The sequence below is a fragment of the Melozone crissalis genome, unplaced genomic scaffold (genome assembly GCF_028551555.1).
Source record: "Melozone crissalis strain CALT ecotype California unplaced genomic scaffold, PUWL_Pcris_2 ptg000002l_1, whole genome shotgun sequence".
NCBI lineage: Eukaryota > Metazoa > Chordata > Aves > Passeriformes > Passerellidae > Melozone > Melozone crissalis.
In genome coordinates this window covers 21,632,447-21,648,316 of record NW_026535780.1, presented here as the reverse complement: position 1 = coordinate 21,648,316, position 15,870 = coordinate 21,632,447, and the positions used below count along the sequence as shown (strand labels likewise).

Here is a 15,870-nt window from a genome sequence, read left to right as displayed (position 1 = left end):
ATGCAAATCTGTACATATTTCCCCTTCTCTTTTGATGTTTAATGTATATGAGCCTTTAACCCACTTAACTGCCACGTGGGGCAGTTTTGTATTTGTAAGACAAAAGACTCCTCACTGTGAGTTTTACCATGCTGATGCTGATGCTGATGCTGATGGAGACATCCTTAAAGCCCTGACAGAACACCCTCTTGATAGCTCACTTCATTTGGAGCAGGGCTGAGCTGCTGATTTGACATAAGAAAAAAAAAAAGAAAAAAATGCAGTTAGGAATTCTTTCTTCAGTTAAACTTCAGTTAAATTACCTTTTTTGAGGCAGACTGCTCAAGAAATATTAGGAATATTTGGCTGTAAAGAGTTTAAAGCCTCCAACAGTATCATGTCCTGTCCTCCATACAGCAGCAACACAAAGCAGAAGTGAAACACTGTGTGAAAGATAACAGCGTGGATGTTAACATTACATTAAATGTTCACATAAGAAAATGTGTTCCAGCACAATGCTCTCTGGCAGCACAAATTCCAGTGGCATACTAGTGCAAATTCAAGACTTTTAGAGATAGAATTCTTCATGTAAAGCGAAGCACTTGCAGTCCTGCTTTCCCATAGTGATCTTGCTCTGCACAAGATGTTCTTCCTCAAAATGAAACAGATAAAAAGTTATTTTCTAATGTGACACATATGACTTCTAAGTTTGACCATAGTTTAGCATTCACATGATGTGATTGCAGAAATCCAAAACATATGGCAATCTTTGGGTATGTAAAACCTGCCTCTCTCAGTCATGTGTGAGGCTTTGGAACCCTTCAATTATGCATCTCCATAAAATATTTTTTGTATTCAAGGTAGTACAAGTTAAAGTGTTTTAATAATTACAAAAACAGTCACTAAATTTTCTATTCTGCATGCCTGCTAAGGGCTCACAGAAAAAGACATGTCCTAAAACATCATGAAGGATTTCCATGGTTAACAGCAGGCTGCTGCATGAGTTGGATGACTTTGAACTGCATGTCTGTAGCATATGAATATAAAATAGAACAGTATTGATTTGCCAGCTCAATTCTATCAAGTGCTGATCCCACTCCAGAAAAGCACTTAAGTACTTCTTACTACTAGTACTGCTGTTCAGAAGTGTTCAATACACAGGTGAAGTCCAAGTATCATTATTTTTGTTTATTAAAAAGATAGGTTTGCCTGTTTTTTTAAAATTAAATAAACACATTTGTTAAGAGCAGACTGCTGTTTGCAATTCCATCCTTGGAAAATGCAGAAAAGAATTCCAACAAAAATGAAAAAAAATATTGAAAATATCTGCTGATGAAGATTTTAAAGTGTTTTAAAATAACCAGCCAGGCATGAAGGTGACAGACCATCATGCCTCAAGGTGGACCTCAACTGTTAAATACAATTGTGTGAGTCTCATGCTTAATGCAACACCAATATTAACCCCACTCTACACAGGCCACAGACTTGACTTATAGCAGAAACACCAGAGAGCCAGAATAATTCTGGAGCAAGAATAACTCTCAAGTATCATCACAGCCCTCCCCTGATTTAACAGCTGCCTTTGGCCCTGCTGGAGGCAAGGCTGAGGGGCAGGGCAGGGTTAGGCTGAGCTGGCACTGCTGCTGCTGGGTGCTGGCCACTGCTCTGCAAGAGCCACCATGCAGTCTCAGATTTGGTTTTTCTTGAAGTGGCTACTCAGACCATGCAGGCAAGAGTTCAGGGAGAAAGAGTTTAACCTGAAAAAGTTTCAAAGCAATTGAAAGACTCCAACTTTGCAGCCAGGCTAAAAGGCAGTGTAACTAAGGCACAAAACTGGAACAACATACTTCAAAAGTCAAACGAAACATGATGCTGGCACAGCAGGGTTACTTGTAACCGATGACTTGAAACAGGCACCTGAGGCAGCTGCCCTGTCCTAAACTGCCCCTGACAAAACTCAGTTGGGCCAAGACTGCAGGCTTTTTTACCCCTGAATTTATAGGCATTATTCCCCCTCACTATCACTGATGGATTACATTCTTCCATGATTCAGAAGCCATATGGTGGTGGTTATGAAAAGGATACTGTTTAACACTGCAGCAACCTAAAGCAGTAGAGTCTTTGAAGAACACATGGACCTGACAAAGTCTCAAACTTCTGGAGAAAATCACCCTGGTAACTGCAGAATTTGATTGATAGAAATACAATTCTTGAGATGCATTTTATGTATACCGCAGGAAAAAACCCAAACCACTTATGGAAAGACAGGTAGCAGTGATAAAGAATTTTATTGCAGTCTGTTTTCTGTTCATAATTTTACTGCGTTCAAACAATAAAGTATCTTTATTGAGCTTTATGGCTTTGGTGGTGGCATTGGCTTTTTTTTTTTTTTTTTGTTTCTTATTTGTTTTAAAGTACAGTACAAGGATCATCTGATCCAATCTTTGTAGGCAAAAGCACAGTTGAGACAAGATGGCCCAGCAATCTATTCATCTGGATCTCAAAAGTCTTCAATGTTAGGGAAATCCACAACTTCCCTGGGGAGATTATTGCAAAGGCTGATTGTTCTCTTTGTGAAAAAATTTCCCCATGTGTCCAATTGGAACCTCCTCAGGAATAACTTGTACCCATTATCCCTGGACTTTTCCATGTGGCTTCTTGTATAAAGGGAGTCTACTTTTTCTTTAAATAGTGGAACATGGTGATAAGGTCTCCCCTAAGTCCTCTTTTCTCAAGGCTGAACAAACCCAGTTCTCTCAGCCTTTTCCTCTGTCACAGGCTTCCCAGTTTGTGGCTCTTCCCTGGACCCTCTCCAGCCTGTCCACATCTTTTCTGCACAGCAGGGACCAAAACTGAGCACAGCATTCCAGTGTGGCCTGATGAGCTCTGAGCAGAGTGGGACAATGACTTCTGGATCTCTGCTGGTGATGCCCTTGTGGATGCAGCCCAGCACCCCGTTGGCTCTCTGTGCCAGCACAGCACTGTTTGCTCATGCTGATCTGATTGTCCACCTGGATCCCCAGATCCCTTTCCACAGAGATGCTCCCCAGCTGGGTGGATGCCAGCCCTATGGTGCTGCACACCTGGGTTATGTTTTCCCAGGTGCAAGACCTGATGGTTGCCCTTGCTGGACTTCATCAGATTCTTGTTAGCCACTCTCCAGCCTATCCAAATCTTCCTGCAGGGTGGCTCTCTCTTCCAAAGCATCCACTTTCCCACTCAGTTTGGTGTTGCTGGGAAATTTCATCATGGTGCACTTGATCCCATCTTCCCAATCACTTTCTGAGGATATTAAGCAGAGCTGGGCCTGACACCAATCCCAGGGGACCCCACTCGTGCCACGCTGCCCATTTGAGGAGGAGCCATTGACCAGCACCCGCTGGGTGCTGCCTCTCAGCTGGTTCCCACCACCACATGGAGCATCCATCCACACCATAGCCCATCTGCTTTTCAGAGGGAGGCTGTGGGAAACCATTCTGAAGCCTTGGAGAAATCCAGGAGGCAATATCCACCCAGCCCCACCAACCAAGCAGCTTGCTTTGTCACAGAGGGTGACCAGGTTTGTCAAGCTCAATTTGTCCTTCGTCAATCTATGTCGGTGATCCTGTGCCTCAACTGACTTATGATAGCTACCAGAAGGTTTTGTTCCATAATTTTCCCAGGGACTGAAGCAAGACTGATGGGTGTAAAATTCCCTGGATCCTCCTTTAAGGCTTTCTTGTGGATGGGGGTACATTAGCCTTTTTCAGTCTTCTGCCATACCCCCAAGTCCACATCATCCCAAGATGATGGAGAGCAGCCTTGCAATGTCAGCTCCTGTAATAGCTCAGCCCCACTGCTGGCTCTGTGTTTGTGCAGCCTGGATTTTTGGTCCCAAGGCCAGGGGCCCAGCAGTGCTGGTGCAGACAGAGGTGAAGGAACTGTTGAGAGCCTCAGCCTTTTCAGCATTACCAGTGACTAATTCTCCTGTCCTGTTTAGCAGCGAGACAGTAGTTGCCTTCTGTTTCTGCTTGATGTTTTTATACCCAAAGAACCCATTCTTGTATTTTTTGACATCTTGGCCAAATTCAACTGGAGCTGAGCTTTTTCTTTTCTAACTCCACTTTGCACACCTTGGCAATGTCCACATAGTTCTCAATAGTTATGGATCCATATTTACATCTCTGGTATGCTTTGCTTTTGAGTAGACTCAGAACCTCACAGTTAAGCCAAGGGGGTACTTGCTCCTCCTACATCCCTTATCTTTAAGGGGGATGAACTGTTTTTGTGCTTTCAGAAAAAAAGAGCATTCTTAAGAAAGTCCCAGCAATCATTAGCTTCTTTACTCTCCAGGGAAGCTCTTCCTGGAATCTGTCCCTTTTTGAAAAAAATTAACACCGCAGTGATTTCAGACATGGCTGCAGGTATTTTCCACATTCACTGGCTGCCTCTGTGAACAGGTGAAAATGCGAGGTTATTGATCTTCTACAGTGCCTTTGAAGACTTCTGAGAGCAGAAGCAAAGCTTGCACCTGTCCTTACATATGCCCAACCCCTCAGCGCCTCAGCAGCAGAGGGACAGCAGTTGATACAGCTCCTACTCTTTTAGCTAACTGGCCACAGCTCAGGAAGGTGCTGCTCTCCCAGGTCCCAAGCCTCTTCAAAAGACACATTAAAGCCCAGCTGCCTGAGAGCAAGTCCAAGTTACAGAATCACATGAGAGAGGAATTCTCTCCCATCTGGAGCTTTGTTTGCAGACATAGCTCCAGGCATGACTTTATTTGTTAGCTATATAGGTAAGGCTGGCCAAGGAAATATGAAAAACTGTGGCAGCCCTTGTCAGAACAGCCTCTGAAAAAACCCACCTCAGTAACAACATATTTGATTTATACTTCACCAGGTATTTGAAATACGGAATCACTTGAAGTCAGAGTCTATTGAAGAGCTAAGTGGAAATACTGTTAGTACAGGACTGTGAGGAAACAGGGAACCACCTCATACCTAGTCAGTTTTGAGCCCATTGTGGCAATCTGGTTCTGAGTGATCCATGGCTTACCCTCTGCCATGGACTGAATTAAAAAAACTAAGCCAAGTTAAGGGATCACTTAATGCTACAAATAAGACAGCAAATGTGTTTTATAGTTGCAGATGTTCCTAAGCATGTTTTTTTAAAGAGTATTGTATGAATTCCTGAAACCATGAGTTTCATGTTAAGAGTTTTAAATGAACTTTTCAGAATACACCTCTATTAAAGACATCACAGTTTCAGTTAAAAAAAACAATTTTCAGTGAACCAGAAACCTTCAGCTTGGTACAAATAGCCAGAAATGAAAAGAGCAGAAGTTCAAGAGTTTCCTCAATGAAGGACCCACTATGGAAATCAGACAATTTTTGTCATGCAATTAAGTTTCAACAGGACAACCCATGAATCATTAATAACATGATACAGAACACAATCAACAATAATTTCCACCCCCCACCCATGAAGAAACAGAAATCATCCCACCTTGCTCCCAACATCCATCCCAACTAACAGCAGTTCTGTTAGTCCTGCAGTGAGCAAAATCCATTGTGTTGCCACATTACTTTCAAGTTAAGACTTATCAGTCACACAGCCCTTCCTGCTCCTTCTTCCCCAAATTAATTTGGCTGATATTCCTTGTTCTTTAATGAAGGAATTCACTCAGAATTTTAACAGTAAAATATTTTTAGAAAAGTATTTTAAGAAGCAATTAAAATTATCAGGCTTTCTCCTGCTGTCTCCTTCCAGTTACAGAGAACAATGAAGAAATCTTTTAGTACTGGCCTGAAAAATCACAACTGCTCATTTTTACTCAGTGGTCATCAGGAGGAGACTCACAGGTACAAGTGTCTGTGAGGGGCCTGCAATTTTTAACAACTGAAATCTTGACTGGCAACCTAGTTGAGTTAAAGGCACAACAAGTAATAGATGAAAGTCTGCTTAAACCATGTACTCTGATGTCTGCACTTTCCAAAAGCCTTATTCACAGGATAATCCCATGGCTAGGAACTATTAATAGGGCAGTTTCAAATGAGATACAATTCAGTTACAACACAACAGTACTAGCAATATTTCTATAAATTTTTGAAATGCTTTTAATATGTACATTCTTTCTTAGTAAATATTAAAGTAGTGCTCTTCACTTGCACTTTTTTCTTTAGACTTCTAAAAGGGTATCAGAAATACAGTTTTCACCCCCCTCCAAACAAATGCAGTTACCTTTGTAACAAGCACATATGAATTCTGTACACCTTCCCCTCCCCACAAAGGAAATAAAAATATGCCATGGCTATCCAATTACACATCATCACAAGTTTAAATTACACATACAAATAATTCCAGAGTATTTAGAAAAAAACAACATATTGGATTTATGAAATCATTCCATGCATTCAACAACAAAAAAAAACAAAGGAAAAAAAAATTAAGTTTCTTTAAAATGGTGGCTTTTTGCTCTATCCAAGTACCAAAGTCTGGATTCAGTGTATCATTAAGACTAACCACTGCTTGAATCATAGAAACATGACAGTACATAGATAACCAAGTTTCTATTTATAGACAATATGATATAGAGTTACTACCTCTCCAATGAATGTCAAATAAAGCAAGTTTCGCTTTCTAAGACATTGAAACTGCATATTAAGAAAACAGTAAGAGGTGCTGCTAAATAGGTCACAACATTTTGAAAGAAAGGCTATGCATTTATATGACCCTGCTTAGCAGCAGCAGTTAGTTAGCAGGGTTCCTATGTTTTAGCTAGTTTGTTTCTTTTTCCAGGATGACAAGTTATTTGACTAATCCAGAAATATCACAGATTTTATTTTCAAGAGAAAAAAAAAGAGTTTATGCAACGAAAGTCCTTGGGGGCAGTCTCTTTCATGACATAAAATCTTTGTATTTTCTATAAGAGGCTCGTAGCATAACATACAGATTGGAAACAGATTTCAGACATACATTAAAAACCCGAATTCAAAGGGTATTTTTTAACCTTTACTATGAAGTCAAGTAAAATTATAATATTATTTACATGCAAAGGACTCTGCATGATTCCATAATATCCTATTTTTCATGTTTACCTTAAGATACTCCTTGAAAAGCTGTACTTCAGTTCTAAATTTATTTCACATGAATAATGACAAATATCACTCATAAACATTATTCCCTCCCAGTAAATAAATCAATACCATCAATTTGCTCAATTTATTTTAACAGATCAATTTAGAGTGTCATGTTCCTGACATACAGGAGTTAATACCTGTGCAAGTTAGTATCCATTTATTAGGAAAGCTCTCCATTAGCAGGTGCATTTTCAGTACAAGTAAACCCAGCTTGCTGCATTATCTGCTCTTGCCTTGCAATACTGTCAAACTGCAGTTGAGTACAGTAAGAGCACAAGATTGTTGATCAGTACCACATGTTACAGCTGTTAACAATTCTATTTGTGCCACAAAACCAGAAGTCAATCATTTGAAAAGAATCCTGACTCTTCAACTGAACTTACCAGGTGATGTTAAATACCATCCTTAGCAAACCAAATTTCGTAAAGGCTATTTACAGTGCACATGGCTGAGCATGTACCTTACAGACACAAACATATCTCCACTTCAATACCACCTCATTACAGTGCCTGAAAATGACAACACATCTTCAATGCCATTTTAATTAACAGTTTCAAGCGGGAAATGGTCTTTATTTTACAACTGCTTTACTTGCATAATTTTTTTTATATAAAAACACTAACTCCTGTCCAGAAGTCTAGACACATTCTACATACTACAGGTTAAGGCAGTAAAAAAATGTGTTCCTGATAACTGTTTTTGACAATGTCAATTAAAGCTGTCTGAAGCTACTCCAGTTCTCCAACAGATCTTTGAAATCCAAATCATTTGTGAGTGAAAAATTCACTTTGATTTCTTCAGAGTTTTAGTAATATAGACAACAGAATTGGGTGTGGTAAGTCAACAAGTGTTAGGAGAAGGAAAAGTTTGATTTCAGTTCATTTCATGAGTTTAGAAGTTGAGAGAATAGATTTTAGATGGGATCCTGAATCAACCAAGAACTGTAGGGAATGAAAAAGATAACCAATTTTATGCACATTACTGCATTCTTAAAAATATACTGTTATCTTCAATAATTCAAGTAAGGTAATAGACATTATAAAAAATAACTTCATGAACCATACTCAAGTTTCAAATCACATTCTCAAACTTTTAACCCAAAGCAGTTTTATTGTGTTAACTTCATATAATAAACCATGAAGGTCTGACTGTACGAATGGTTAATGATTTGCACTTGAGATTCCTGTGATAGCTAGCAGACTTGCTAACCAACTTACTGTAAAGATATGGCAGATTATGTATTGAATCAAAGCACTTTGATTTAGGCATAAAACAAATTCAAATGGTTGACATTCTGTGCTTCTAATGCATCACTCATAAGAGAGGCAAGAAACACCCATTATTGTAGACGATTATTTTTACAGAAAACCCTTCCTTGAAATTAATCTTTTATCCGCAGCTGTAGATGAGAGTATAATCTGTTGTAAACAGGGCACTGTGTTGTAAAACCAGTTTTTTTTAAATTAAGATCTCTCTCCAAAAGTTGGAAAAACAAACTCTTCAGAATGTCTTTCAAATGTAGCATGTTCTGTTTGCTATATCATAGTTACTTTCATTTGATTCCTTTTTAAAGATGTTTGTGTTCACAGCAGTTCTGTTTTTAAAAATTGTTTGAAATTTATATAAAATTCTGTACATGTTCACAAATTATTGCATAAACAGCATAATCTTCATGATAATATTCAGCAACAAATGTCCATCTTAGAAGTTCACGTTTCCCTTCTTGCTTTTTTCTTCTTTTTAACTTGTTTGGGAGATTCCCAGCTTTCTTCAGACTTTGCTAAAAAAAAAAAAAAACCAAACAAACAATTATAGTGTTAGGACTAAGACCATTTACACAGAATTGGCTTTTAAAATCCTGGATAATACACACAGTATTATTAGGAAGTGATCCAGAATAATCAACTAGAATTTTTATTCTGATTAAAAAGTAGGATGAAATTGGCATGCATCTAACACAACACATGCCAATTTCATCCTACTTTTTAATCCCACAAATACTTAGTGATAAATGTGAAAGGCCATTCATTTTGCAAATATATTACTTACAGTAGAGTCATTGTTATTTTCTGGCCTAGAAATAACATACATGTACACAACTGACATTAAATGCTCACTCTTACCAGATTACACTGCTCTTAACCACTATATCTGAGTAGTTTTTAAAAGTATTGAACTATGTAAAGATGTGGTTACATGGAATCCATAATCCAATAAAGAAGCACTACGTTCTTAATAAAACAGACTGCCTTAAAACATGCTGGCTGCCAAAAGTAGTAAAAAACATTAAGTATTGTACATACTGAACCTAAGAGATGTTCTTTCAATTGCTGAGACATGAATCAATCACAAAAGATTTCATATTTTAGAACCAGAAAAGTTCTAAGTTGATACATTGACCTGAAATATTCCATTGTTTCATGTGTTCAAAGCCAAGAAGCCAATTAAGGCAGCAGAATGAGATTTTGTAATTATAAAGTCATCATGTTTCTTCTGAAGTCATTAAAATCTCATTTTGTACTTCAACACTTAGCCAGCAACTTATTACAGATTGTCAGTATTTATTAATTTTCTTAAAGAATCTGAATCAAAACATCTTTTTTTTCCCCAAGCAATACCTTTCACATCCTCACTTCCCTTCTAAATTTCCTGTTTTACTGTGTGAGTACCTCAAATGCTTTTGAGTACGAACACTTCTGTCAAGTACAACAGAGGGTACATTTGACATTCCTGGGCACAGCATGTTTTCAAAAAACAATATACCTGCAGCAATTTAGCCAGATCTATGTGCTGATAGACTACAAAAAAAAAAAAAACTCTACCCAATACCTTTCTACTCCCAAATAACCAACTGCTTCCCTCTATGATTACATGGAAGCATATGGAAAAAGATGCTAATGTGCTAAATTGAGAAATCAAAAGACCTCAGTAGGCTGAAAATGGAATTATTTGTATTTTTTCCCAAATTTCTGGTAGCTAAATATTCTGTCAACTGCAATGTTAGTAACCATCTGTTCTTCACTGAAGAGTTGCAAGCAGCCCTTTGAAACAATGTTGGCAGAACTCCTTAGTCACAGCACGGAGCTCCAGTCCCAATGGTGACGAGTCCAAATCCAAATCCAAATGTCTATTAAGGACAGGACAAGCCCAACAGACATTTTCAGTCATCCAAGCATATGAAGCCAATTTTTCATCACAATGAAAACAAAAATATCAAGGTGCTGTTAACTTTAAGGAAGAAAAAAAGATGGCAAGATGTATAAATAAGACACAATGATCTGATATGGCACTTAAACCCCAGAGCAAAACATTCTGACTACACTCTAGGGGAAAAAGCACATTCTAACTTCAGACAAACAAACTGCATTGAGAGATACTTACTCTGTGGAGGAGGCACACTGTTTTGCTTAATATTGGGACTAGAAACATCTGTCTCTTGCAGCATCTGTGGCACTTGGGAAGCGATCTTGTCAGAATTGCCCTCTGATACAATTACAGATGGCTCAGTAGAAACAGCAAGCGAAGGAGCCTCCTCAGACTATTTGAGAAACATAAATAAAAGTTTCCAAAAGTTTAAGTAATGCAAAAGCAAACACTCTTAAATGGTGTTATTCTGGCAGTATACTTAGCAGCTGCTGAGAAGATGGCATTGAAAAATTAAGCCAATATTAAAATCCTGAAAAATTTTGAATTGAGGCTGTAATACTATGACTGCCATCTAGTGCCAACATTTTTAATCGCATACAAACAAAGATAAACAACACTAATTCTTAAAAGACAGCACATGTAAAGAAAGGGAGACCAATCTATAAATCACCAAGACCCTAAAAGGATTCTAGAATATTCAACAGAGATGTGAAACAGTGACAGATATGCATTTGGTTGCAAGGTAAGCAGGCAAGTTAAATAGGATCAAAGATAACTCAAATCCAAAACAAATCACACCTCTAGTCATTCCTATAAACTGCTCAAAACACTCTGTATATGCTTACAGAATAACAAATATTGGCAAAAGCAGTCAGCAAGTATTTCAGTGCAATTTACTGCAGAAATAACTGCCAAGTAAAAGGTACTTGTGGTATTTTTCAATTATCTAGTTGATTTTGAAGGTTTCCACTATGGAGACAAAATGTAACTGTACCCTAGTGCGTAGTACTTATTGCAATTAAAATTATAGGAAAACAGAAAAAAAAACATTTTAACATTCCAACAGGAAAGTCAAAATATAAAAAAATATAAGATCTCACACCAAGTCACCAATGACAGAAAGCTTCAATAAAGAATGTATTAGAACACAGCATCTCACCAAGCAACAAACCCCAAACATTAAGGTGTTATTAAGAAACCATAGCTGTAGTTGTGTCACAACAGCTGAGACCTGGAACTATCAAAACAAAATACTGAAGTCTACATCCCTGGATGCAGATGTACAGATCCTACATCATAGTCACTGTTTTTACTGCTTCCATCACTATAATGTAACCATCTCAAAAATTCAGTCAGAACATTCAAGAGCAATAAAATACAAATTTATTTTTAATCGTATCATACTAAGCAAGAAATTAAACAGCTTTAGTTGAAAAAAACCCAATACACGAATTCAAAGGATAGCAGTTCTCTGACCTTGCATGAATAGTTTGCTGTGCTCTTACAGATCAACTGAAACAAGTTTTTTAATATCTATAATTGCAGCATTTCTCTCAATCTACTGAAAAATTAGTAATCTCAAATCTTTTTATAGATTGACCATGCTGATAAAATGAACTCCCAGCCTACAGGAATTCCAAGCTTAGCCAATTCTAATGTTGTCTAATAGTTAGCAATCATCAGTTACATAAATAAACGAACTTAACAAACTGTGATTTCTAAAACAAAAGGAGGACATAAAGCTTCTAGTGCAAGGTAATCAATTCAGGTTTGGCATGACAGTATTGTTAGGACAGTCACACTTGACCAGCAGGTAAATCAACTCAATTAGGATTTTAATAGCTCAGCTGCCTCAGGTTGACTAAGAAACATGTTGCAGCTTGAGTGTTACAGCATGAAGTATTACTGCAAATATAATGATACAAATACATAGAGCACTATCTGGAAATTTTTCCAAATAGTTCTGTCCATGTTTTGAATACAGGAAAGTGGGTAGTGATGAAGACATTAAAAAATGGATACTACTCTTAGCAAGATATGCTCTCTGCTAATTCAGAAAGGAGAACCGTAAACAACAAATAAAGCCTATTAGATAATATAAATAGTTATGTGCATAATTCTATGATTGAATAATGAAGTTGTGACTTGTCAAACTGTTACTTCTTTTTCCAAGTATCTCTTTTCATTTAAAACTTGTGCCTGCTGATAAAATGCAAAAGGTTTCAATGCAGCCCTATGTACAGCATGGGGGAAATACCATCACCAGATACTGTGATGTGAAACACAAGGTTTAACATTCAGCTGTTTCTGATGTTTATGTGGATACACTGAATAACAACTGGTTTGTACCCTATATTTCATTCTCATGTTTTGGAGCATTACTTTAGGCTAAACTACCTTACCTTGGAAACTTAAGTCATCTGTTCCACACATCACTCACAGACAGTTTCTACAACTTTTTACAACAGCCAAGTCAAACAGTATTGGAAGGCATCTTCGCATGTGTGAAATTACAACGAAGCCAAATCTGATAGCCAATCCCCTTTATCAAGGAGACTTGATAAAGACTGACAGACCATCTGCACTGTCAGAGACAATTCACAAGTTTCCCCTTATCAACTCTAGTTTCAGAGAATATTAGTAATAATTTTGTTTGTCCTTTGCCCCAAACTAATTTTAATACAGAACATGTCTTGTTTCACAGTTACCGCTTACACAGCTATGCACAGACACATACATCAACAGATTGAATTTAAGGTTCAAGAGTAACAGAAGCTCTCAAGCCTCTCAAAAAGGGTATAGTGTAGGTCTACATGAGATGCTGATGCCATCAAATCACCTAGGAAGCTGGGTGTGATTTTAAACAGTAAAGCACTTAGCAAAATCTACTGAAACTGCGCTTGTATTTTGGCAGTGCTGACAGCTTGTGAGAAAAAAAAAAACTGCAGATATTTTCCAAATCAATTTAGATTTCTGAACAACAGAATCTACAGTCTTCCAGGATGCACTATTATGCCACCTTGATGTCATAATCCAAGTTTTCTGTCTACACATTTTCAATTAAGCCTCTAAAATAAAACAAAACCTCACACTTCCAGGCGTTTGCAGATACACAGGCAGATGTCTTTTCAAATACAGCTTCAAAAAAACCATCCCCAACACCAAACAATACACTAGTCAGGATAGAATAGGCAGCTGTTGCCAACCTTGACTAAAGGCTGAACTGATCTAAACTAACCAGTTGTACTAAATAACTGTAGTAAAGCTCTACTTTGATAAGCCTAAGTATGTCTGAATGTGCTTTTTATTTGGTGACTTGCAGTCCCTTGTAAAAGTTTTCATTCTGATGTTTTCATTTGACTCTTAAGAACTCATTTTTATGAAACTAATACTTAGCAATTAAAAATTAAATCTCAGTATTCTGATATATACTCTCTGGTACCAAACTGCTGTGTCACTAGTGTCGTTCACTCTTTATAGAAATTAAAAACAAAAATCAAAGCCACTAGAAATATTAAATATTTTACACCTTCCTAGAATGAGATGCTTTATGGGGTAGCAGTACCTAAGAAAGCTGCTGTTTGGAGAAAGATGAAAGAGAATTTGTATTGTCTAGAATATGTTTTAACTGTGAGCTGAAGCAAACAGTTTGTGAATTGGTTCAAATCAAACCTTTTCTTACTCAGCCATTAAGCTCAGTAGAGCTATCAAAAATCAATTTTAGATTGCATTTAAATCAGAATATATAAGTTAGTAACACTTCATTCTGTTGCAACATAAGAGTAGAATATGCCACTAGTCTCGTGCTCAGATCTCTTAGTTCTTAGGTTTCTACATTTTCAAGTTTTTAACCATTGCTGGAATATTCAAACAAGAAAGTAACTTGCCAGTAAAGAAAGTCACTACTGATTGGGAAAATACTGCTTTACAGAGTAGACATACTTTTTAAAACTCATAGCTGACCTCTCCCTAAAATTCAACTGTGACCTTATCTACACAAATGAATTTGTCAAATGACTTGAGCACTTCCAAATCAAATTGTAACATAAAGCAAATTTTGCATCCCTACCTTAGCTGGTTCACTAGTACTTATGGTCTTCAAAGAAAAAGCTCTTTCCTGCTGTGCTTGAACTTTTGAGGTATCCGCCTGAAATCGCTCTCCAGCTTCTCTATCCAGTTCTTCAGCATCCTACAAAAAGGGGAGTGGGAGGGGAAAAAAGAAGAGCCTGTGTTTGCAGTCAAGTGCTGACTCTTCTCCCCTGTCAATGAGTTTTGTTGCCATAATCAGCTTCTATAACTCAGAAAATTCATCAAAAAGAATAATTGAAGTAATGGGCTCACACTAGCATATGCTAACACTCAAAATGTATAGAATAACATAATAAAGAAATACCCATAGAATCCAATAAAGCCCAGAAAGCAGAATGCTTCACGCATACTAACAAAAATCCCAATCTCAGAATGAACCGCACTTCACACTCCTGTTAAATTATAAGAATGTGAAATTAAAATGAATTTACTCTACACACTTAGCAGAAGTATTACAATGACACTTGACTGCTCTTGGTTCTATGCTTTGTTACGAGTTTTAAATGCAAGCTGTATAGTTTTCTATCCTTACTATGCTTTAATATTTTTGCAACCCAGTTTAGTTTACCATAACGCTTGTAAAGTAACCCTCAGTACAGAAGATCCAAAGTACCCAAAAGCCTCAACCTTTACTCCTCAAACAATCTAAAGTGGAAAGTTTTCATTTTTAATGTGCAATTAGAATAATTACACTCGTTAGTGGCACTAGAAGAATCCTGTGGTTGTGAAGAGGTCTCTGAGTTTAAACTGCAAACACTGTTCCTTCACTTATTTCCTTATGAAAATGCAGCCACAGCCTGACTCCTGACAGTAAGGAACACATATTGGCTTACTCCAAGCTCTTCAGCTGGCTTCTACTGCCTTAACAAACACTGAAGTCAAGAAATGAGTGTGAACATTAAAGTATAATCAATGAGAGAGATGAAGATGTTTAAATGAACGTGTTCCATTTTTAGAGGATAAGTACACAAATTTTAAATGAGTTTGAAGTAGGGCTGGCAAGTTAAATTACTAAACTGTTATAACAAGGGTAGTTTCTGTGAGCAGTTCAGTCTGCTCCTATCAAGCAAAACTCCCAATTCTACATAAAAATTTAATACAGATAAGTTCTTATCTGTAAAATGATGACTTCATAGACTGATGGACTGCAAGAAAAAGTAACAAAATTGGACCAGTTGGAGAACAATGAGTAGAATAACAAATCTGATTATGTTAATATAGAAAGTAGGACTCGACACATATAATTTAAAAGACAGCTCACAAGCAATGGGAAGAAATTCAGAATGCCCTCACTGACCTTAAGTTTCATGTAGGACACTCACAAACACCTGTTAACCACAACTTATTAATCTTGACTTATAGAGTCATAGCACAGTCCAGAACAAATTTCAATTAAAAAAAAAGCTGCAGCCCTAGTGCTCCCAGACTGAATTTGCCTCAAAAGAAACAAGGGAAATCAACACAAGCTCCACCTCCACACAGACAACTTGAAAATAAAATTTCCTTGTAACAGGAATTTAATGTTTTACAACTTTAA

The 15,870-nt window shown here is 37.4% G+C and overlaps 1 protein-coding gene across 2 annotated transcripts in view; it reads right to left on the bottom strand.

Annotated features, from left to right (window-relative positions):
• Nucleotides 1-5,162: 5,162 nt before the first annotated feature.
• The window catches only part of MTDH (metadherin), a 34,327-nt gene continuing 23,619 nt past the window's right edge, over nt 5,163-15,870 (bottom strand). The window contains exons 11-13 of one of the 2 annotated variants that reach the window (XM_054294495.1): nt 14,314-14,433; nt 10,479-10,635; nt 5,164-8,877 (exon numbers count right to left, since the gene is read on the bottom strand). In XM_054294495.1, coding sequence (XP_054150470.1) covers nt 8,807-8,877; nt 10,479-10,635; nt 14,314-14,433 — 348 coding nt within the window. In that variant the 3' untranslated portion in view covers nt 5,164-8,806. Of the gene's footprint in view, nt 8,878-10,478; nt 10,636-14,313; nt 14,434-15,870 lie in introns of both variants that reach the window. The other variant, XM_054294575.1, reaches the window with a different exon arrangement.